Raw genomic sequence first — 25,540 nt, forward strand, 5'->3', positions numbered from 1 at the left:
GCATGCGTGACTTCCGTCCCTCATGTAACCCTTATTTGACATTCCTCCTCACCTCCCCCTCTCTTTATATCTCTTTCTCCTGTTTTTCATCTCTAGCCCAGTTCTCATGCCCACCTCTGGTGGCTCCAGCCCATGGCAGGAAGTTTGGCTCAAAGTACCTGGTGGGTCATGAGGTCCATTTCACGTGTTCTCAGGGTTACCGCTTGATGGGGCCAGGGACACGCGTGTGCCAGGAGAATGGGACCTGGAGCGGAGTTGGTGTCGTCTGTAAAGGTGGGTAAAAAAGTGTTGAGTTTATATGCATCATACACTGTTAATCATTGAAGTGCAACACAAGTGAACATCACTACTAGACTATCCAAAGATGACCCAGAGAACTTGACCTGAAAAGTCTTGAGGACCTCTGCAACAGAAAATAATGTTAGGACTGTGTTTATGTGAATTTTTGACCATTCTTCTAGAAGCTCATTTGTGAGGTCAGGCACTGATGTTGGACGAGAAGGCCTGGCTCTCAGTCTCCGCTCTAATTCATCCCAAAGCTGCTCTATCGGGTTGAGCTCAGGACTCTGTGGAGGCCAGTCAAGTTCCTCCACACCAAAATCACTCATCCATGTCTTTATGGACCGACGCTTTGTGCACTGGTGCGCAGGCATGTTAGAACAGGAAGGGGGCATCCTCAAACTGTTCCCACAAAGTAGGGAGCATGAAATTGTCCAAAATGTCTTGGTATGCTGAAGCATTAAGAGAGTTTGTTTCACTGGAACTAAGGGGCCAAGCCCAACCCCTGAAAAACGACACTACACCATAACCCCCCCCCCCCCTCCACCAAACTTTACACTCGGCACAATGCAGTCAGGCAAGTCCCTTTCTCTTGGCAACCACCAAAGTCAGACTTGTCCATGGGATTGCCAGACAGAGAAGCGCAATTGGTCACTCCAGAGAACACGTCTCCTCTGCTCTAGAGTCCAGTGACGGCTGCTTTACTCCACTGCATCCCACGCTTTGCATTGCATTTGATGTAAGGCTTGGATGAGCTGCGCAGCCATGGAATAGGTTTCCATGAAGCTCTCTACACACTGTTTTTGAACTAATCTGAAGGCCACACAAAGTTTGGAGTTCTGGAGCTATTGACTCAGCAGAAAGTTGGCGACTTCTGCGCACTGTGAACCTCAGCATTCGCTGACCCCTGCTTTTTTACATGGCCCACCACTTTGTGGCTGAGTTGCTGTTGTTCCCAATTGCTTCCACTTTGTTTTAATACCTCTAACAATTGACAGTGGAATATTTAGTAGTGACTACATTTCACGAATGGACTTATTGCACAGATCACGGTACGACGCTTGAGTGCACTGAGCTCCTGAGAGCGACCAATTCCTTCAGAAATGTTTGTAGAAGCGTCTGCATGCCTAGCTGTTTGATTTTATACACCTATGGCCATGGAAGTAATTGAAATACCTGAAATAAATGATTTTGAGAGGTGTCCTAATACTTTTAGCAATGTAGTGTACCCCACACATTCTCTGCTATGTATCAGCTATGCACCATGTAACTATATCTGTGTTATTGAGCAGAATTCCTGGACTAAGACACACATTTTATTGTTGTATTGTGAGCTGGGTAATCTGAAATCCCATTGAGAGTGACACTACTGAGATAATGCCTGAATACCTGTGCTTGTGAAAGAAACTGACTGTGAACACCACAGCTAGCAAAACGAACACTACACACACAGGCACAGAGATAAGGAATGGGTAAAGAAAGAGAGGCATTCTTTGCCTCTGAGCTGCACTGAATGAAGCGCTCGTTAAAGAAGCATTAAGTGTCCCGAAACGCAGCAAAACACCTGTACTTGCATTCCTGTCCATGGTGCGTCTCAATGCCCTCATGCTTCGGGTTCAACTCAGCTGGCCGGGCTACTGTAAAAAGAGCCAGATTCATAGGTCAAGTTTCAGCTCGGACTGCACTACCACACAAAAGTTTGGACACACTTGACTGAACTCTTGTTTCTTGTGATCTTAAAAAACGTTTGACCCAAAAGCTTCAGCTTGAACTTAATTTTGTAGACAAACAAAGTTATAATAAAGTTAACATGAACAATGAACAGTTGTATTTTTATTAACCAAAGTTAACAAAGATGAATAAATACTGTAACATATTAATTGCTCATTGCTAGTTAATGTAAAATTGCTAGTAAATTATTTTAAAGTGTTACCAATACAATTTTCATCTACATATTTCTTATAAACTAAAACTAGTTTCTGTCAGACAAAATTTTTATTATTTAAATAACATTTTTAAAGGATGAAGGATGTGGTATGGGAATTAGTAAAATAAATAAATAAATAAAGTTTTCACACAAACAAAATGAAAAGGTCCAGATGAGAAATTAATTGTAAATATCATTATAGTTTAAAATAATGGTTTACTATTTTAATATACTCTAAAATATCACTTATTTCTGTGATCAAAGCTTAATTTTCAGCATCATTACTCCAATCTTCAGTGTCACATGATCTTTCAGAAATCATTATAATATAATGATTTACTATCAGTGTTGGAAGTGTATAACCGGTGACACTTTTTCATGATTCTTTTTTTATTTTATTATTATACCTTTATTTAACCATGGAATAAAATCACATTGAGATAGATATCTCATTTACAAGTGAGCCCTGGCCAAGGTAGCAGCACACACATTGTTTAAAATAGAAATATTTTGTAACAATACACACTACAAGTTTATAAATCTTCAAATTAGTGCTATTGTTAACTACAACTATTAAAAATTAACTTGAAAAGTTTGAAAATTGTAAATTTTGCCTTGAAATAAAACAAGTTTAAGTTAAGTACACTGTAGAAAATTATTTAGAAAAAAAGTTACATGGTTGCCTTAAAATTTTGAGTTCATTGAAATAAAAATTTTAAGTTAATACAATGAACATTGTTTTATTTCTGATGACGCAGTGAAACATGCCAAATACTGCTATTTTTAAAAAAAAAATTTTTTACAGTGTACTAATCCCAGAGTTCCTCCTTCAATATTGTTTGAAAGTATTCCCGGATGCACCTCATGAGCAGAACCGAATACAGAATCTGAGTTTTCATGTTTTGCTCACTAAATCATCGCCATACTTGCATTTGGGGTATTTAATTCTTTTTATACTTGACCACTCTAAAATGAGAAAATATTTTTAACAGACAATGAATAGAGTGTGGAGCTTTAGACTGGTAGTGTGTGTTTTGTGTGTAAAGTCTCCGTGGGCAGAGGTTAAGCTCATGCACACATCTCATTAAGCAGGCCCATGCTCCGATAGCACGCAACTATGCTAAGCATGCTATTGATGACTTCCTTTAATATCGCTGCTGGCAGCATTCGGGACATTCCAAGTGGTACAGTGGGACGGGAGGTACGTGCCGCAGTGTGTTTGAAAGGGGCGTGTGTTTGAGAAGAGTTTGGGTTTGAAAGGAAGCACAGACAGTGTAATGTCTATATTTCTGCAGGTGGGTGTAAGCGAGTCTATTTTGAGAGTTTTGCTTCCGAAAGCACCTCTCAGAGTGGATGAAAAAACATCAATATGTTCATAAGGAGTTTTGAAATGACTGAAGTGAACCTTTTACATCTGCAAATTCTCGTGCTTAAGCCTCCTGGGAAGGAAAATAAACAGGAGAACGATTGCAAGCGCTGTTGTCGAAGAAAAATTCCTTTTGCCGGAGAGTCAAAACTTTAGATTCCAAACCACCTCATTCACTTTCAGTGTCTTTCTACTTAAATGTCCTTATGTCTGATGTCTAATGGGACGTTTATTTAACTGGACAACTGGATTTTTCACACTGAGATTTCCCTTTTGAAGTGCTGTAGAAAAATGTTTCAGGTGCAATTCAAGTTAAACTCCCATCGAAAGCATTTGTGGCATAACGTTGATTACCACAGAACATTTTTTTGATTCGTCCCTCATATTTGAGCTGCTTAACCCACTTGTAAGGACACAAAATAGACTCTAAAAAATGCTGGGTTGTTTTAACCCAATGTTGGGTCAAATATGGACTAACCCAGCAATTGGGTTATTTTTAACCCAGCGATTGGGTTGTTTTAATCCTGCAGTTGGGTTAAATATTTGATTAATACAACCCAATCGCTGGGTTAAAACAACCCAACTGCTGGGTTAGTCCATATTTGACCTAACATTGGGTTGTTTTTTACTCAGAATTTTTTAGAGTGAGACTTTTATGTAGAGAAATAATAACAATTATACACACACTCCCCTTTTCTCTCTCTCTCTCTCTCTCTCTCTCTCTCTCTGTCTGTCTGTCTGTCTGTCTCTGTCTGTCTGTCTCTCAAGGAAAGGGTGCAGATCATAATGAGAGTAAAAGTGAAAAGTCATTAAAAAAAACTGCGCAAAGCAAAATATCTTAATGTTCCTAAAATAGGCTCCGTTTTATGCCAAATCCTTTTTTATTTAATTAAACAATATTTAAATTTAAGTGCTGTAAAATCAATTACTCACATCTATAAAAGCTAGTGTTTTTAGTATATAAATATATACAGTCTTGTTCAAAATAATAGCAGTACAATGTGACTAACCAGAATAATCAAGGTTTTTCGTATATTTTTTTATTGCTACGTGGCAAACAAGTTACCAGTAGGTTCAGTAGATTCTCAGAAAACAAATGAGACCCAGCATTCATGATATGCACGCTCTTAAGGCTGTGCAATTGGGCAATTAGTTGAATTAGTTGAAAGGGGTGTGTTCAAAAAAATAGCAGTGTGGCATTCAATCACTGAGGTCATCAATTTTGTGAAGAAACAGGTGTGAATCAGGTGGCCCCTATTTAAGGATGAAGCCAACACTTGTTGAACATGCATTTGAAAGCTGAGGAAAATGGGTCGTTCAAGACATTGTTCAGAAGAACAGCGTACTTTGATTAAAAAGTTGATTAGAGAGGGGAAAACCTATAAAGAGGTGCAAAAATGATAGGCTGTTCAGCTAAAATGATCTCCAATGCCTTAAAATGGAGAGCAAAACCAGAGAGACGTGGAAGAAAACGGAAGACAACCATCAAAAGGGATAGAAGAATAACCAGAATGGCAAAGGCTCAGCCAATGATCACCTCCAGGATGATCAAAGACAGTCTGGAGTTACCTGTAAGTACTGTGACAGTTAGAAGACGTCTGTGTGAAGCTAATCTATTTTCAAGAATCCCCCGCAAAGTCCCTCTGTTAAAAAAAAGGCATGTGCAGAAGAGGTTACAATTTGCCAAAGAACACATCAACTGGCCTAAAGAGAAATGGAGGAACATTTTGTGGACTGATGAGAGTAAAATTGTTCTTTTTGGGTCCAAGGGCCACAGGCAGTTTGTGAGACGACCCCCAAACTCTGAATTCAAGCCACAGTACACAGTGAAGACAGTGAAGCATGGAGGTGCAAGCATCATGATATGGGCATGTTTCTCCTACTATGGTGTTGGGCCTATTTATCGCATACCAGGGATCATGGATCAGTTTGCATATGTTAAAATACTTGAAGAGGTCATGTTGCCCTATGCTGAAGAGGACATGCCCTTGAAACGGTTGTTTCAACAAGACAATGACCCAAAACACACTAGTAAACGGGCAAAGTCTTGGTTCCAAACCAACAAAATTAATGTTATGGAGTGGCCAGCCCAATCTCCAGACCTTAAACCAATTGAGAACTTGTGGGGTGATATCAAAAATGCTGTTTCTGAAGCAAAACCAAGAAACGTGAATGAATTGTGGAATGTTGTTAAAGAATCATGGAGTGGAATAACAGCTGAGAGGTGCCACAAGTTGGTTGACTCCATGCCACACAGATGTCAAGCAGTTTTAAAAACTGTGGTCATACAACTAAATATTAGTTTAGTGATTCACAGGATTGCTAAATCCCAGGAAAAAAAATGTTTGTACAAAATAGTTTTGAGTTTGTACAGTCAAAGGTAGACACTGCTATTTTTTTGAACACACCCCTTTCAACTAATTCAACTAATTGCCCAATTGCACAGCCTTAAGAGCGTGCATATCATGAATGCTGGGTCTTGTTTGTTTTCTGACAATCTACTGAACCTACTGGTAACTTGTTTGCCACGTAGCAATAAAAAATATACTAAAAACCTTGATTATTCTGGTTAGTCACATTGTACTGCTATTATTTTGAACAAGACTGTATATAGCTATAGTCAAAAACAAAACCAATAGCCAAAGTTTTTGTTTATATATGTATGTATGTATGTATGTATGTATGTATGTGTGTGTGTGTGTATATATACACACACACACACACACACACACACACACACACACACACACACACACACACACACACACACACACACACACACACACACACACACACACACACACACACACACACACACACACACACACAAAACTTTGGCTATTGGTTTTGTTTTTGACTATTGTTTTTGATTATTGCACAATGATGTAAATTGTCTTAACAATTGTCTTTGGCATGTTTTTGAAATCATCTAAATCACATACTTGCCCACAGTAGTTACATCACTACTCTTATTATAGAAGCAACCACAAATCAAATCAAAGGAAAGTGCTTTCAGGGATCATTGCACGAGCTCTTCAGGGATCCATAGCTAACAGAGCTCTATCTCCTCATCTTTGGTGAACATGTGTTAACGCTTCTTCTGTACACGGGCCTCATAAGCATGCTCTCACTGTCCATCAATGATATTTACAGCAACGGCAGTAAATTCCCATCTCGAGCAGATGGAAGTGTGCCGCCCGCAGCTGCTGTGGACAGATGTTGAGTGGCGCAGTAGCTGCTGTAAACCTAACCGACCTCTCAACCGTTTACGATTAGGGATGTGATCGCAGCGCGCAGGACACTGAATGTGACAGCGGGCATGTGCGAGAACAGCAGGTTAGACGAACTCAACTTTCTCTCCTCTGACCGGTCCTCCGTTTCGCCAATCTGTTGTTAACATTCCAGGAGATCGGTTTCATTTTACTGTGCCATTCTGTACAGGAAATAGGGAAGAATGTGGGCTCGTTTAATTCCTTCAACAATTCAGGTGTTTTCATTGGACACATAATCCTCAGCGCGGTACAGACAAGGAGATAAGAATCTGGGACATTTCAAGTATTTCTTTCATTCTGCCATAATTAGGAGGGCAAATCCATGATAAAAGACGGTATTCCAGATCTTGTGGCTTTACAAAACACAGGATAATTCTGATGAAGCCAAACATTTTTGGAATATATTTTATCCCAAACTTTTTTTGCATTGTGATATTATTTTCATGAGAACATATGTATCCATTCTCATTACTGTAAACAATATATATATATATATACACTATATTGCCAAAAGTTTTGGAGCGCCTGCCTTTACATGCACATGAACTTTAATGACATCCCATTCTGAATCCGTAAGGTTTAATATGGAGTCCGCCCAACCTTTGCAGTGATAACAGCTTCAACTCTTCTGGCAAGGCTTTCCTCAAGGTTTAGGAGTGTGTTTATGGGAATATTTGACCATTCTTCTAGAAGCTCATTTGTGAGGTCAGGCACTGATGTTGGACGAGAAGGCCTGGCTCTCAGTCTCCGCTCTAATTCATCCCAAAGCTGTTCTATCAGGTTGAGCTCAGGACTCTGTGCAGGCCAGTCAAGTTCCTCCACACCAAACTCACTCATCCATGTCTTTATGGATCGACGCTTTGTGCACTGGTGCGCAGTCATGTTGGAACAGGAAGGGGGCATCCTCAAACTGTTCCCACAAAGCTGGGAGCATGAAATTGTCCAAAATGTCTTGGTATGCTTAAGCACTAAGAGTTCCTTTCACTGGAACTAAGGGGCCAAGCCCAACCCCTGAAAAACAACCCCAGACCATAATCCCCCCTTCACCAAACTTTACACGTGGCACAATGCAGTCAGGCATGTCCTATTATTCTGGCAACCGACAAACCCAAACTCATCCATCAGGTTGCCAGACAGAGAAGCGTGATTGGTCACTCCAAAGAACACGTCTCCTCTGCTCTAGAGTAGAGGCTGACAATTTTTGGGAGTCCCGCAGGATGGGAAACAAAATCACTATTAATCACATGATTGGGATGGGAGCGACATTTCTTTACCGGGAGTGGGCAGGACCAGGAATCGTAATAACACTATCATCACTATCATATCATACCATCTATACAAATATACTTTTTATATAAATTAACGACAAATTTTAATTTTGAACTCCTTTCTAGTTGCCCTCTCTCTTCATGCTCTCCTGTTTGATTTGGTGTTGGTGGTTAAGTGAATGACGTGCTCCACACCCATAACAGTTGGTGGCCAATGCCAACCACCAATAATACAAGAGAAAGGAGGCTTCCCCATACACTTTGTAGCTGCTAAGATCATCATCAAAATTGAGTCAGACATTAAAGCCACGCTGGAACGACTACTGTTGGAAAATGATACCTCAGTTGTGCTCACAGACATTTTAGGGCAGTATGAAGTAACCAAAAAGAAGATGTGAAAATATCAAAATCTGCAAGACATTTACTGCGAGCTCGCCTGTGTGTGCGTGCCTGTGTTTGCATGATTTACATGGAATTGAATGTGTGTGCATCGTTATTATATTGAACTGAAAGCCATCTTAAACAAAAACTTTATTTAACTGGGCATGGGCATCCCGTTATCAGTACTGAATGATTTACTGTAACTGACAGATTCTGGTCAAAAAAACACAACACGGGTGTGGGAGGGAATGGGAGTCATACTTCTGGGATTGGGACGGGATGGGAATTTTCCCCAGTTTTTCCGTTGGATTGGGATGGAATGGGATTTTTTTTGGTGTTAGTGGGACGGGAGAGGTTTGAAAATCAAGAGTCCAGTGGCTTTACTCCACTGCATCCGCTTTGCATTGCACTTGGTGATGTAAGGCTTGGATGAGCTGCTCAATTTCTAACGTATAATGTGCTATAAAAATAATGGTAACTTGACTTGATTTGCCATAAGACCTGTTAATTGTGAACTGTACTATCATTCATCTCAACATAAGGCTGTTGTCTTTCACACAGATGTGAGTGTGTGTGCCAGTAACCCGTGTCAGAATGGTGGTACCTGTGCCGAGGCTCTAAACCAGTACAAGTGCACCTGTCCACACAACTGGAGCGGGAGTCAGTGCCAATACCAGACGCAGACAGGTCTGTGTTCCTCTAATCTAATCTGTAAAAAATAAAAACGGAAAATATAATGGTAATTTTCTGCCAGTACATTATCCAGTAATTTTACGGAAATTTCTGTCAATCGTTAAAGCACAAACTAATGCAATGTGTAAATCAAAATACAGGTAAAACACCTGTAAAAAACAATACGGAAAATTCCTTCATATTTATACAGTACATTGTGCCCTATTTTTACTGGCTTTTTTTTTTACAGTGTATTCAATATGTGCCAATGGCAGATGGGAGATCTGGAATCACACATCAATGCCTAAAACACACACACACACACACACACACACACACACACACACACACACACACACACACACACACACACACACACACAAGACTAGCAGTGTTTGGGGAAAGTTACTTTTAAATGTAATGCATTACAATACTGAGCTACTCCCTAAAAATCATATACATTATTTATTTACTTTTTATGGAAAGTAGTGTGTCGTTACGTTTGTGTTACTTTTTCTCACCTGGCTCTGAGAAGCTCTTTTTGCAGTGATTAATGCAGTAATGCATTCAACAACATACAGCTTTATTAGGTGTCAAATCATGCAAATCATATGTGGAGAAATACAAATATCTAGGGGTCTGGCTAGACCCCTGTCTTTCTTTTCAAACCCACATAAATCTCCAGTAAAAGATCAAGTCCAGGATTGGAGTTTCTATTTCGAAATAAAGCTTCATTTACTATTCCTGCAAAACTGGCCCTAGTGAAAATGACCATCATCCCAATGCTTGACTTTAGTGATGTTGTCTACAGAACTGCGTCTAATTGTTTACTCAAGAAATTGGACGTTGTGTACCACAGTGCCATTCGCTTTATTACTAAAGCCCCATACAACACCCACCACTGTACTCTTTACTTACTTGCTGGATGGCCTTCGTTACACACCCGGCGCCTAAATCACTGGTATCAGTTAATTTACAAGTCCATATTAGGTAAAACACCATCTATTTTAGTAACCAGATCAGTGCCTGTATTTAACCTGCGCTCGAGTAAATATATCTCTCTTGACCCCACAAAATCCCGCACCTCTTTTGGTCGCTCTTCTTTTAAATTTTCTGCTGCAAATGATTGGAACATTTTACAAAAGTCTCTTAAATTAGAATCCATTGTTTCACTACATTTAAAGGTTTAGTATCAAATTTACTGACAGACCACTGTACATGTTGATGCTCGTTGCGAATATAGTAGTATGTATTTTTGCACGTATTAAATGAAATGGCTGTTATTGCATCTATTTGCATATTTTTATATTTGCACAATGTCTAGAACTTTTTATTTGAAATTTGAACGTCCTCTATATTTATGATTGTGTATTTGAATGTTGGTATGTTATGTGTAATTTCATGTCGCCTTGTACTCTGCGCCTTATCTTGGCCAGGTCGGGGGTTGCAAATGAGAACCTGTTTTCAACCGATTTACCCAATTAAATAAAGGTAAAATAAAAAATAAATTAAAAAAATGCAAACTATAGAGGATGCATGCTAGAAGCATGCTAAAAAGGTAAATAATGTTAGCAACAAATTGCTAAAACAATCCAGCAACATAACAAAATGCTAATTAAATATAAGAAAACAATATGATAATAATATGCTAAATAATGGTAACAACATATTAAATTAGCTTAGCCAACAAACAGCGAAAACATGTGAGCAACATGCAAAATCATGCTAACAACATATTAAACATGCTAGCAACATGCTAATTAAAGCTAGAAAATGATAATAATATGCTAAATCAAGCTAGTAACATGTTGAAAAATGTTAATTGATGTTATAAAATAACATTTTAAATTATGATAGCATGTTAATTAATGCTAGAAAATTATAATGGCATGCTAAAAAATGCTAGTAACATGTTGAAAAAGTTAATTAACACTAGAAAATAAAATAAAATTTTAATGCTATATTTCATGTTCAGAAATCAAGTTCATGGATCTGATTATTAACGTTACTGTAGTGTAAAGCAGAGCAGAGCGAGTGTTTGAATGCGACACGACTCGCGAGCAGCGGGACTTTTATTATGACACAGTCGTTGGCACCATTTCCGCTTTTCTCGGTCATGAGTGTGAGGTAATGCAGCTCTGATTAGATACATCTGAGTGTGTTTAAAATGATGTTATGACGTTACTCTGTGCGTTCGCTCAGCGGCTGCTGTGACACTTGTTCACACTGTTAAGAGTAAAACGCTTCTGCAGAATAAAACCAGAAACCGAGGGGAACGCAGATATGACGCAATTGACAGGCGACTCTCTCAGACGTCCCGGTTCATTGGTTAAAATAGCAATATTCTTCCAATTTGCAAATAGTTGGAAACATTTGGGATGTTGTAAGAACTCAACTGAACACAATATGTAACACTAAGCTGGTGGTTTTTGGATATTTTACTGGAATTTTTTTTACATAGTGCACCTAAATGTGTAAATTTTGCTCGTTAAATCACAAAAGTAATCAGATTACGTAAAGCACGTTATTGTAATGTGTTACCCCAACACCGCCCCCTAGGTGGCGACTTTTGCAACACACATTTTCTTAAAAAATATATATATTTTGCTCTTCCAAATGGGCCTGCTAGTAAAGCAGAAATTACACACTTCACCTTTAACCTGCGCCCTGGTCCATTAATGAAAGCATGCATGTGAATGTTTGTCTTCACTTCTTTATATGCATGTCTACGTGTTCGTGGGAGGTTTAACCTCCTTTTTTCCCCTCTCTCTCTCTCTCTCTCTCTCTCTCTCTCTCTCTCTCTCTCTCTCTCTCTCTCTCTCTGTCTCTGTCTCAGCCCCTCCGGAGTGGAGTGTCATGAATGACCCGGCCTTTAGCCGCAAGCCTCGCTGTGCGAAAGTGGACCGAGCCCAGCACTGCAGCTGTGATGCTGGCTTCCACATGAGCGGCACCTCCGACAACAGCATCTGTCAGGGTAGGCCCATGATTCAAAGCGTCAGACAACACATACAAGGATTTAGTATAGATATATTAAAGCTACACTTTGTGATATTTTCCCCCATCTAGCGGTGTAAAGGTATATGACCATCCAGTGAATAATAGTTTCTGTTCCTCTCAATTCTGATTTCGTTTTAACTCCTACGGTGGCTGATTTAGTCCAAGATTAACATTGCAATCCCCCTCTTCACATTCGACACGGTGCCATCGAGTGTTAAAACGCGAAAGGCGAAGCTTGAATTTATGGGTATGTCCCTCTTTGGCTAATGTACTTTCAAGATGGAGGGGCAACATGGCGAACGGCATTCGAACCCCTCACCCGTATGAAGAGGTGGACAAAGTACACAACTATTACTTGAGTAAAAGTAAAAGTACTACTGGTCTAATATTACTCCGTTACAAGTGAAAGTTGTAAAAACAGATTTTTACTGAAGTAAAAGTACAGAAGTATTTGTTTTCAAAAGTACTTTAGTATAAAAGTAAATTTCCTTTTTTATGCCAATGCATTATTTTATTATTGTTGTATAAATGCACACTGTCATCATGGTTTAAGCCAGTCAGTGACGCTCCATCTGACATACTACCATACCACTAACTTAAACTTATTTAAATATTTGTATATAAGTTACAAAGCTCTTTACAAAGCTGCTGTCACTTTAAGGCCGAATGCATGGATCCAATACACTGATACACATCTGATATTCTCCCAACTTTACCATTCTCTTTCTCCCAGACGTTTATATTTTTAATATTTTATAAGACATGCACCAAGTGTATGCCAACTAAACTAATCTTGATTTTTTTGTTAAAAACTGAAACATACTTTCAAAGTATGGCTATGGGTGCACACACTTGAGCCTAAGAACCGTCTTCTTCCATTTTGCTATGAACAGATCAGTGTTCAAAAAAAGTTGGGGAAATGTATATGACCCTATAAGAGTGATTCCTGACAGACTGTCTAAAACAACAACAACAAAAAACCTTTTAAAGAATGAAAAAATCATCCACCGACTTTCAGAGCTGCGGAGTAAAAAGTACGATATTTGTCTTTCAAATGTAGTGAAGTAAAAGTCATAAGTTTCCAGAAAAATAATACTCCAGTAAAGTACAGATACTCAAAAAGTGTACTTAAGTACAGTACTTAAGTAAATGTACTTAGTTACTATCCACCTCTGCCCGTATGTATTTTCAATGGCATATTATAAACTTACGAGAATGCTTTATTACTTGAAAGAAGTAAATATACATAAACGAGCACATATATTTTTGAAAGAACTAAGTGTTTTTAGCTAAGAATAAACTAAAAAAGTTACACAGTGTAGCTTTAACATTACATTTCTATTTCTTCGTGTACCTGATGCTTTAATCCAAAAGGCAGCAATCAAAATATGCTAACTGTATTATAATTATAAGATGGCACTTTAAAGTGTCAGAAGTCAGGGATTCCCAAACTTTTTTTTATCATCTGAACCCTTTGACCTCATATCATATTACAAGCCCCCCTGAGATTTTAAGGTAATATTTCAATAATTTACCAACACAATCACAGTTCTCTAATGTTGATTAATGGTCATGACATGCACGTAAACAAATAAAATATATTTACTGTTTTATTTTAATAGTTTTTATTGTAAAATTATCGTAATTTGTTTTTTGTGTGTGTGTGATTTAATTTATCAAGAGTTTGGTGTATTTGATGCTGTTCTCCTCTAAACCACTAGACAGCACAAAACTCACTGCGCTTTCCTAAATATTCATGTTTCACGATGCACATGGAAATCGATTCTGTGCTATTTGATCTAATAATAATGAGTGTTTTTTTGTTTTAATGTTATATGTTTATGTAACAAATGTTAATTGCTAGAATTACTGAATTTATTTTGAGAGAAAGGTCCTGTTAATGATTTTCAGTTTTGTTCAAGGTGATTAAGGCAACAGTTTTTCAAAGAAAATGTAAAAGTATAGCATTTGTGGTAAAAAGCACCACTGCTATTCGAGCTAAAAGGCACAATAACAGGCCAATAACTATAATTATTTATTTGGGTGTCCGACCTGGCCAAATTATGAAATAATATGAAAATATATAAATACAAATGTATTAATAAATGCATTTCAGTGGTAGCATCCCTCTTTAAACATATCCCAACTAAAATAAATAAATAAATAAATAAATAGTGTTATGGTAAAAATAAGTGAAATAAGTCAATTTGATGTAGTGAAAATTTATGTTGTTTTAAAACATGGTGTCTTCTTGTATTATTTGTATTGTTATAAACAGGCAGGATATATATATATATATATATATATATATATATATATATATATATATAGATATATATATATAGATAGATAGATAGATATATATAGATAGATAGATAGATAGATAGATAGATAGATAGATAGATAGATAGATATGTTTTTTTTTGTTTTATTACATTGTCACTGCAGTAATTTATCAAATTAAACAGGAAATAGTACAAACTTCGCTGAATGTTTTGATCAAGTATCGACTTTATTTTACAGTGCCATTGTTACACGTTGCATGTAGTAACTGTAGTAATTACTATAAATTATGCATGATTACATGCAATTAACCCTAAACCAAACCCTCATTTTAACCTTAAACCTATAGTAAGTACATGTAGTTAATCATTATTACTCAGTACTTCCATGTATAGTTACACTGTAACAAAGACACCTTAAAATAAAGTGTAACCCACATGTACATGCTAAGTACTACTTATTATATAAATTACAATAACTGGGTTATAACTACAGTAGATACTTACCCTTAAATCTAACCTTTTCTAACCAAAAATTATTTTTGGTAAGTGCACTGTTATTACATGTACTGTAAAATAAAGTGCAACCCAACATGTGACTTTAGCTGAGGAATTTGTATCAGTATCTGTGTGTGAGGCAAAAGGCCTCCTCGCCACCTCATACATTTATATTATTTTTAAACAAAACAAACCACTTTTATGATTTATTTTCCCACAAAATCTTCTGCTCCATCAGTTCAATAAAAACATATTTTTTTCTGCAATCATGGGAGTACTGAAACGCACATTTTTCATAAGGTGTGCATTTATTATTTTATTTATTTTTTGTCTCGTTTCCTTTCGGTCACTCTCTCCTGTCAAATCCACAGCTTTAATCACACGTTGAGTTATTATGTGTGCATGTGCCCAGATGTGAATGAATGTGAGGTGTATAAGGCTGACCGTGGAGGGCCTCTGTGTGGCCATGCCTGTGTAAACGTCCCGGGATCGTACCACTGTTCCTGTCCCACCGGATACAAGCTGCTCGCTGACGGGAGAAGCTGTGAGGGTGAGTGAGAAACATACACTTACAAATAACGGTTCAGATTAGAAGTGTTTTACTGCCTGATGTCACGGGAACACAGGAAATAGTTCAACTAAAAACAAACACTCTGTCATCGGTTCTTTGCTGAAAGAAGACCCTGTATTCTCAGTTGTTTGAATCTGAAAATGCAACAGGCAGGACATGCTCTGTAAATGTCATTTGGACACCTTACAAAGACCTCCAGGGGTAAATGAAGCTGGTAGATGAAGACAAATAGAGAGGATGTGGAGGAAAATCGTTTGAGTCAGGTTTTGGCTGGTAGGTTGGAGGAACATTTAGAAGAGGAAAGGTGAAGGAGTTCTTCTGGCAGTTCTTCCAGTGGGCTTTGTATGAATCAAATGATTTGGTTTATGGAGTCAACGGGTTCCTTACCTATAGAGACCAGACATTACAGGCGTTTGCTTTGCAATGATTGTCTTAACTGCGTGCCCCTGGAGTCAGGCATTAGGCAGTTGAGCTGGCAACCATTGTGTGCATCGGTTGTCCCAGGTTCTGGACTAATGCCATGGCGGCTACGGTAGTGGACCAAGGATTGTGCAACCTTCCTTCACTGTAAAAATTTGAGCACAGATATTTTGCATTGTTTTCATATCTTTAAATGTGTGTGTGTAAGTGAGTGAGTGAGTGAGTGAGAGAGAGAGAGAGAGAGAGAGAGAGAGAGAGAGAGAGAGAGAGAGAGAGAGAGAGAGAGAGAGAGAGAGAGACAGAGAGAGAGACAGAGAGAGAGCTGATGGAGATTAAAATGTAAAGGGGTGGCCCATCCCTCTGAAAAACGCAATGGTCTTAGATTGGTTAGATGGCCAAATGTAGTTTCCTGTATTTTTATTGGTTGAAGTGCCACACTCTAAAAAATGCTGGGTTAAAAACAACCCAAGTTGGGTTGGAAATGGACAAACCCAGATATTGGGCTGTTTGAACCCTAGTAAATGGAGCCATTCAAACAACCCAATTTCTGGGTTTGTCCATTTTCAACCCAACTTGGGTTGTTTTTAACCCAGCATTTTTTAGAGTGCAAGCACAGGTTGTCCGGAAGCCACGCCCCTTCCCATTACGGGCAGAAGTCACATCTGCGGTGACTAGCAAGGGTTTATGATGTCACCAACCCAGGAAGAAGCTCGTTGTAGTCCAAACCGGCCGTTTTTGTAGGCAATAAACTGCCATAACTTTAAAAGACAATATCCGTTTGCATTGAACTTTCAGCGCTGTAACTTTGCAGATACTGTTTATGCTCAAGCAGCAACATTACACACTAACTAAAGTTAAAAAAGTGAAATCGCATGCAACCACCCCTTTAAAATAACTGTTTTCTATGTGAAAATGTTTTTTAAATGCAATTTATTCCTGTGATCAAAGCTGAATTTTTTGCATCATTATTCCAGTCTTCACATGATCCTTCAGAAATCATTCTGATATGATGATTTGCTGCTCTGGAAACATTTATGATTATTATCAATGTTGAAAACTTGTTATATTTTTGTGGAAACCATGAGACAATTTTTCAGGATTTTTTGATAAATAGATTAAAAGAATATAATAGATTTAAAAATTAGAAATAGAAACCTTTTGTAACATTAGAAATGTCTTTACGGTCACTTTTGGTCAATTTAATGCATCCTTGCTGAATAAAAGTACTCATTTCTTTCCTTCAAAATGATGAACAATGATGCAGAATATGAAATATTTAGAACAATGATTATAGAATTATATTGTAAGGATAAATTACTTTAGATATTACACCAGTAATTGAAATGATCTTGTATGTCAAATGGCAAACACGAGTGACGCTGTTTCAAAGATGATCTCACTCAGAAATCCAGCCAGGAACACGCCTACGATCACAGACCTGTACGCAAATCAAATTTTACAGTCTAAGCAAACAGTCCCAACTCACTATTTTCCTCTATTCTTCTTCTTCTCTTTCACTCCATTATTATCCCCTCCCCGACTCGACTGTCTCCCTTCCCTCGGGGCGCTCCAGATGTGGATGAATGTCTTACACAACAGCACAACTGCAGCCGTGGCACCACCTGTATCAACACCGGAGGAGGTTTCCAGTGCGTTAACCCCGAGTGTCCGCGCTCGCACGGCAACGTCAGCTACGTCAAGACGTCACCTTTGTGAGTGAGAATATGCACACTAAAACATTACAGCACACGGACTGAAGTGGAACCTGCTTTACAAACAAGATTATACCATTGTGGTGACTTCTGTAATTTGGTGTGAGTAAATAAACGGTGCAGTGCTAGGACACACTAAAAGACACAGATCTAAATCAGATGACAAATAAGAAACACTGTGGCAGGTGTTAAGTTAAATGTATGCCAGATGTCACTTTGTAAAAGAAACACTACCCAATGGTAGACTGAACACGTAATACCGGTACACATGTGCATGATGTCACAGTTTTCACAAACTTGCATTTGTGTTGTTTACATGGAGACGTTGTTATTTTCAAATACTTACACTATATAAGTATTACTACGCATAAAAAGTTTTAACGGTAAACAACGGCCCTTTAGAATAATATGCATACAAAAATAGCATATTACTATTAACTAATAACTATTAATATTGGCTAAAATAGTACATTTTAATGAGATAAAACCAACTGTAATAAATACCTATTGGTAGTTTCATCCATTTCTGAGTGATAAAATATGATCATTGAGGTTTAATAAGTAAAGTGTGACTTGATTGGATCATGAAAAGAATGGAAATTGTAAAAAATGTGAAATGCAAAAAGGATTTTCAAAAAATGGCTTAAAATTCTTTTAGAGGTTTTTGAACACAGCTAATAATTTCGTTTTTTGGAACTATTTGTTAACCAACCCTCATACTGTTGCAAACCCGTATGCTGTTTTCTATGGGTCATAAATATTATTATATATACACTCACTGGCCACTTTGCTAGTACCGGTTTGGACCAACTTTTGCCTTCTTCATGGCATTGATTCAACAAAGTGCTGGAAACATTCCTAAAAGATTTTGCTCTATTTTGACATGACATCACAGTCACAGCATATTTTTCGGCTGCACATCCATGGTGCAAATGTAGGGTTGCCATCTTCAATACAGAAAAATAAGGGACGCCTGCCGCAGCGGTGGCCACACCCCTTGGGGCCACGATGACCCCAGTCCCGATGGTGTGCCAGTGCAGTGGTCGTTTATCATAACTTAAAACATGTTTTCATAATTTGTATATATATTAAGATTGATACCAATGGACATTATAATAGGATATCTGCTATTGAAATCAGTGTGAACAGATCCACTCAGTATACACAGCTATGACAATGAAAAACAAACTCAGCTGCTGTAATCTAGAGGGGAGTAGGATAAGAAATTGCAAATTAACTCGAGTAATTTTATAGGGTTGTGAACACAATTTTGACTAAAATATTTGTCATTGTTTGCAGTAACACCATCCAAACAGTGAAACCACACCTAAATAACTGTAAATGATATAATACCTACATTTCTTATTTTAATAAAACACTTAACAACATTTTTATTTTTGGTAAGTTAAGTAAATATATTTATGTATTATTCCGTTTTTATATAGTCTATTGTTAATTCTATAGTAGCCTATTGGATGATGCAATTATTTAAATTTGTTAAGCATAACAAATAGTTGTTTATTTTATTCCTAAAAGGTCCTATTTTTAATAAATATGTATTAAATATATATATATATATATATATATATATATATATATATATATATATATATATATATATATATATATATATATATATATATATATATATCTTATCTCTTATTAAAGTAATGCTTGTGTCTGACTGTACAACTTAACCTTAATAAACAAATCATAACCTCTTCTGACTGATTGGCCGTGATTCACGGCCTGTGAACCTGAAACAAACCAACGAAATCCTTCTCTGCCTTTGATATCCCACAATCCTGTTGAGCTTGGAAAATAAGATGGCGTCCGAAAGTTGCGTTTGGTTGGTTTTTATCACTGAGGTGGCATGCAAATGTATTTTTACGGACGTCCATATGAGAATCGATTACCGTCGGAATGGGGCTTAAGACTAGAAAAGGGGAGAAAATGACAGAGCAACGGTTGTCGTTCAGCTTGTGTTTCCATAGCAAACACACACACATCTCCTGAAGTCCCTCACACAGCAGCCCCCAGTGCACTAATGCCTCCTCTAAATCACTTGCCACTTGCTTGCGGTGTGATTTAAGTGGGCTACAATCATTTGTTTTTCTTGCATGACACTTTTAAGCTTGTTTATTATGTAAGATGTTTTTTTAAGCTGTGAATGGGCCCGTTGTGTCCTGCTACTAAATGAGGCTGTGATCTGTGACTCACTAAACCTTGAAGTTTTAGGCACACAATATTCTCAGTAACCGCACCGGAAATATTCTATTCCTTGACCATGTGACTGAACCCCTAATGCAGAGTCCTGCATGGGTCCCTTTTTGGAGACCCGTCCCCGGCAAAGTTCAGCATTAGATCCGACCTGTGACACGCGAAAATATGTTAATATTTGACCTGTTACCCGATCCGTGCCCGCGATAAATCACACATGCTAAAATCATTCAAATTAAAATGCTTTATTTTTTTCTTGCACCTCTCTCAACATCACAACAGCGTCATGAATGGGCTAATGAAACAGGCTAAAGTGCCTATAAAGAGTCTTTCACAATTAACGAGGGTAAATATTCTGTCGTCCACAACAAAAACATGACTTTTCTTTCTTAATTGGCGTTAATGGGATTCCATATAGAGAAGTAACCATGTATTCAGACTGATTCTTTTACAAATATAAATCACAAAACTGTATTTTACTAAGAAATAGTATATCTTTTATCATCATGATTAGTATATAGTTGAATAAACTGGTATCCTAACAAGCCAGACCCACATTAAGATGCTTGGTCTGGAAACTCACCATTGACAGCTCAATCCGAGGGGCGGATAAACGGTTGTCTTTCAAACTCCCTCTGCACGGCGTGCACGCAATAGGATCGCACTACAACCAACCAGAGCATCATGAAGCGGAGCTAGCTGATGGATTAAACTTTGCCGTATCCGGTCGACAAAACTCAGAACACATCTTCCCTTCTTAAGAATGACTTCAGTGCCGTTCTTTGTTCTTTTCTCAGAGAAAAGCTTAACTCCAAGTCTTCCAGAGTCACGGTCAAAGCTGATTCCAAAGACTGCCGCTGTTCGCCAGTTTCTGTGTTTAGTAGAAGCACGCAAACGCAACTCGGCCGTCGTCATTATGGCCCCGCCCACCGACTCTATACACGATGTGATTGGCCCGACAAGAGTTTGGTTTTTACAGCTCCGAAGGGTATTGAGAGTTGCTAGACGACATTTACAGCAGATTAGATTTGCTGCGACTTAGGTGCGTCTAGATTTCTAGGCTAATGAAATGGGATAATCGCTAGTAAATTTCTAGGGGCTGTGCATGTGTGTGCAGTTTTGGAACAGATGTGCAGTATTTCAAACACAATTAATGCGGTAAATGTTCTCTCGTCCACCACAGCCAGTGTGAAAGGAATCCCTGTCCTATGGAGAGTCGCTCCTGTCCGCTTGCTGCGAAGACCATTTCTTACCACTACCTTTCTCTGCCGTCCAACCTGCGAACCCCGGCCACCCTGTTCCGCATGGCCACCGCGACCGCCCCGGGCCGGCCGGGTCCGGACAGCCTCCGCTTCGGCATCGCGGGTGGAGGTGAAGCCCGAAGCATGTTCGTGATGCAGCGCTCAGACCGTCAGACCGGAGAGCTGATCCTCGTCCAGCCCATACGAGGCCCTCAGGAGCTCAGCGTGGAGGTGGAGATGTCCGAATACGCCGACCGCACCTTCCAAGCCAAACACCTGGCACGAGTCCACCTTCTGATTTCACCCCACGAGTTCTGAAGAGAGGCCGCTTGCTGTCTAAATTCAGAGTTGATGTTTAGACTTGAAGAGGAAAGAATGTTTTCCTTGTTGCTAAAGCTGAATGATAGAGTTGTTCTCAAAGGCGGCTCGGATCTTGACGTCGGGATGGCGCAAATATGAAAATATGGAGAGTACAGTGGAAAGCCATCCTCATATGGAAGTCAAATTATTATTTTAAGTTAATAACTGCTTTTGCTTTACCGGCTGGTACATTTCAGGTTAAAGGTGAAGCGTGTCATTATTTTCCATGTTAAAATACTTCCTCTCGTCACGACTTAAAATACATTCGTTTTGTTAAAATCTGCACAGATCAAATGAATGCTGCATGTCCTATACGATCACAGAATAATGCATGTATCTCAGATTCTTTTACTTGCTGTAATTAAAGCACTATATCATATCAATGTAAAGATTAATAATCACATTTGGCCATATCATGATTCCTATTTTTCCATCCTCAAATTTAAGACCCCTTAAATGATAATTAAGAAGTTTGTTATACTATTTAAGATATTTAACTTTCCGTTTGGTGTCAAAAATGACACACTTCACCTCTGACACAAATGCACATCTCATTCGGAAATACAGTAATAGCCAAACATTAAACATGCAGAGGTTTTTATGTGTTAAGCAATAAAAGTTTGTGCAACTGGAAAAATAGTACCAGAAAGTGTACGTATGCACATGTAGAAGAAAAAGAAGGGATTAAAGGATTAGTTCACCCAAAAATAAAAATTAGCCCATGATTTACTCCCCCTCAAGCCACCCTAGGTGTATATGGCATTCCTTCTTTCAGACGAATATAACTGAGTTATAAAATGTCCTAACTCTTCCAAGCTTTATAATGGCAGTGAATGGCAGACCAAAATTTAAAGATAAAAAAAGTGCACCCATCCATTATAAGTGACCCACACAATTCCGGAGGGTTAATAAAGGCTTTCTGAAGTGAAGCAATGTGTTTGTGTAAGAAAAATATCCATATTTAACACGTTAGTAATATGTCTAGCTTCCGGCAGACCACCTTCTGTATTCAACTGGTGACGTCAGATGTAGCATAAGCATTTTAACCCCATTAACCCCCTGAAGCCGTGCGGAGCAGTTATATGATGGATGGATGTACTTTTTTGAGCTTCAGATTTTGGGCTGCCATTATAAAGCTTGGAATAGCCAGGGATTTTTTTATATAACTGTCAATTACACCTAGGATGGCTAAAGGCTGAGGAGCCAAATTTTCATTTTTGGTTGCAAGGACCATGACAAGTGCTAGAGAATTAAAGTCTAAAGACTGGTTTCTATCACCTTCAGCTTCAGTTGATTTTAGCTTGTAAATATGCAATCAATGAGGTTTAAACATACTGAAATGAACAACAGCACTTCTTAGCATCTACCTACATGACAAGTGGTCTGCTTTTAATTATTGTTCTTTTATGTTTGTTGGATGTTTTATAATAAGATCAACCAGTATGATATATTGCTCTTCATGTCTGCTGCTCATGCTAGTGTATATCAGGATATTGAAATCAATGGCGGTTTCACACATTATTGTGTTTTATTTCTCTGTCTTGCACACAAGTGTTGAACGTTTCTTAATTAAAGTCAAAAAAATAATTCTCTTTTCTGTTTTGATGTCTTTTTCTGTTTTTTTTTTTTTAATCTTCCACAGAAAGAAATGCAAATTAACAATCAATTGATTTTGGGGACAGTAGTTTTTTTTTTTTTTTTTTTTTAATAATCAAATCAAATAGTCAGTAGGGTTTTGTTTTTTTATATAAATTAATCTTTTTGTTCAGCAAGGACGCATTAAAGGTGCACTATGTAAAAAACATTCTGTAAAATATCTAAAAAAACACTAGGTCAGTGTTATATATTTTGTACAGTTGAGTACTTACAATATCCCAAATGTTTCCAACTATTTGTAAATCGCATTTACCTATCCTGATTCTTTCCCACCGGCTGTGAGGTGAAGACCACATGTCCCAAGATTCTGCCCTCAAACTTGGAGTATTTTCTATCAAATAAATGTGGCATTGGTGAGAAGAAGACACTGCTTTCAAAAGCATTTAGAAACCTTACTGACTCCCACTTAGGAACCACCTCATATTTTGGTTTAAATAAGTATTGATATAAAAATATAAAAGGCCAAAATCTATGGGATTTTCTGGTAATTCTCTCCAAAATCAAATATGAAGCTCCCTCACATGACAAGTAACATGACCTTAAAAATTAGAGGAATGCCTGGGACAATAACAATCAGGAAATTAAAGAGTCCTCAATATGTTTTTCAATTACGTGTATGCTAGAAAGAAAAGGAAAATAATGTTGACCACATGTGGTTGCCCACCCTCTCTCTCTCTCTCTCTCTCTCTCTCTCTCTCTCTCTCTCTCTCTCTCTCTGCAATAAGAAGATCAAAGGAACCACAATCTTCCAGAAGCACATGTTCAGGATGGCCAGGTCCTGTTTTAAATGACAATGCACTTCAACTGTAAAATCTTTGCATAATTATTATGAAACATCTCTATTCTTGGTCCAACAGCCCACTCTAAAGGTTTCAGAAGGTTTTAAGTATAGTAAGCTTTGCCAGTGAAAACCGAGGGGCCAAAGTCATCATTTAATGTTCACTACGAGCAATAAACACGGACAATTTGAGGGAAGAACAGATAAGCAAACATTTAAACGAAAGGATTCATTTACTCACCCTCATGTTGTTCCAAACCCTGAATGCCTGTCTTTCTGTGGAAAACAGATGGTTTTCAGGACCGTTCACGCTGCTCTTTTCCATAGGCTTACACTGAAAGAATATAGTATATATAAAACAGTGCACAATATTTAAAGTCTTTTGACTTTATATGATATAGCTTTGTGTGAGCTCACTGAAATTTAATTTAGTAATAGTATGACATTTAGCCATAAAGCACCTGGCTAAATCTTCTATCACAAATGTGTGTTTTTGTAAATTAGTCATTCTCGACTGGGATACAACACATAGAGGGAAACAATAGGGGGAAAATGTCATGCCTCAGTAAAAGTATGTGTTTACCATTGAAACAGTAGATTATCTAGACTATGTTTAGTTCTGGTTGTGTTTGTTTATCATGTTCCTTGGTCTAAGACTCAAAGTTCACAGATTAGCTGAAAGACTCTTACAGATTGTGGTTGCTTTGAGGGAAGAAAAATATTTTCCCCTAAATTTTAAATTAACAACAACAAAAATATGATGCTGAATTTACACACGTATCTTATTCTGAGATAAGCAAATGGATTAAAATTAAAAGATAATTCTAAGTTATAAAGGCCAAGTAACGTAGGCTATATAGGACGTTAGAAAATTAACAGTATTCAATCCATGGTTTTGATCAAATAACAAGTTATGAAGAAGGGCTGCACTCACCATTTGGTTAGGGATGCCCCCTTGTGGCTTCACTGAAAATATAGATAGATGATAATAATATAACGAACTCATGATGTTTCAAAACCATATGCATATTCTTCGACCGAGAAGAAAGAGATACGGATGTTCACGCTGCTCTTTCGACATAACGTTAGGCCTAATGAGAGTTAATGAAAATACACACACACAAACAAAAGGCAGCATTAAAATAACTGTTTTTCTTTTGCTGCCAATGTAAAGACGACGGTAAGTCTGTCCGTCAGCCTACGTTTCATCCGCTTTTACGCTTGCGACCGTTAAATTCAACATGGCGTACTCGACGAGTCTAGAGAGCGTTTAGTAAACAAACAAAAAAACACTCGGTGTAGTTAAGTCATGGCGATGAATATGTTAGTTCAAGAAACTGTTCTCAGAGAAATTTGTCAGAAATATTGTTACTTCTTGGTATTGTACTAATCTAAGAGAAGACCTCCATTTACAGGCTTATCTTTCGCTTTCATGGCCAATCATGTTATCAAATATGTTCCCTTTCGAGAGAGGTTCCTCGTATTACGTATGGGAAAAACTCCTTTTCTCGAGAATGTGAAGCAAAACTTTTAATAAAGGTATCTATGTAAAGCGCAGTGAGCTGCACGGCCATAGCCCAGCGCGAGGAGCGCTCTGATTGGCCGGGCTGCGGCAACTGCAGGAACCTATGGTGAGGCGG

At 38.1% G+C, this 25,540-nt stretch overlaps 1 protein-coding gene and 1 long non-coding RNA gene across 2 annotated transcripts in view; one reads left to right on the forward strand and one right to left on the reverse strand.

Moving 5' to 3' along the window:
• Window positions 1-23,019, forward strand: part of LOC137045629 (fibulin-7) — a 29,298-nt gene extending 6,279 nt beyond the window's left edge. Inside the window, exons 3-8 of the mRNA XM_067422401.1 lie at window positions 97-273; window positions 9,055-9,180; window positions 12,002-12,139; window positions 15,355-15,492; window positions 17,507-17,645; window positions 21,049-23,019. Of these exons, the coding sequence (XP_067278502.1) occupies window positions 97-273; window positions 9,055-9,180; window positions 12,002-12,139; window positions 15,355-15,492; window positions 17,507-17,645; window positions 21,049-21,424 (1,094 nt within the window). The 3' untranslated portion in view covers window positions 21,425-23,019. The remainder of the gene's footprint in view (window positions 1-96; window positions 274-9,054; window positions 9,181-12,001; window positions 12,140-15,354; window positions 15,493-17,506; window positions 17,646-21,048) is intronic.
• LOC137045632 (uncharacterized) lies at window positions 137-25,092 on the reverse strand. Its single transcript, XR_010898818.1, has 5 exons — window positions 24,835-25,092; window positions 24,142-24,234; window positions 15,387-15,484; window positions 9,098-9,202; window positions 137-265 (listed from the first exon to the last, which is right to left on the reverse strand). It is a non-coding gene; the product is annotated as an uncharacterized lncRNA (long non-coding RNA).
• Window positions 25,093-25,540: the final 448 nt, after the last annotated feature.

This window comes from Pseudorasbora parva, chromosome 17, assembly GCF_024679245.1.
Source record: "Pseudorasbora parva isolate DD20220531a chromosome 17, ASM2467924v1, whole genome shotgun sequence".
In the NCBI taxonomy this organism is placed as follows: domain Eukaryota; kingdom Metazoa; phylum Chordata; class Actinopteri; order Cypriniformes; family Gobionidae; genus Pseudorasbora; species Pseudorasbora parva.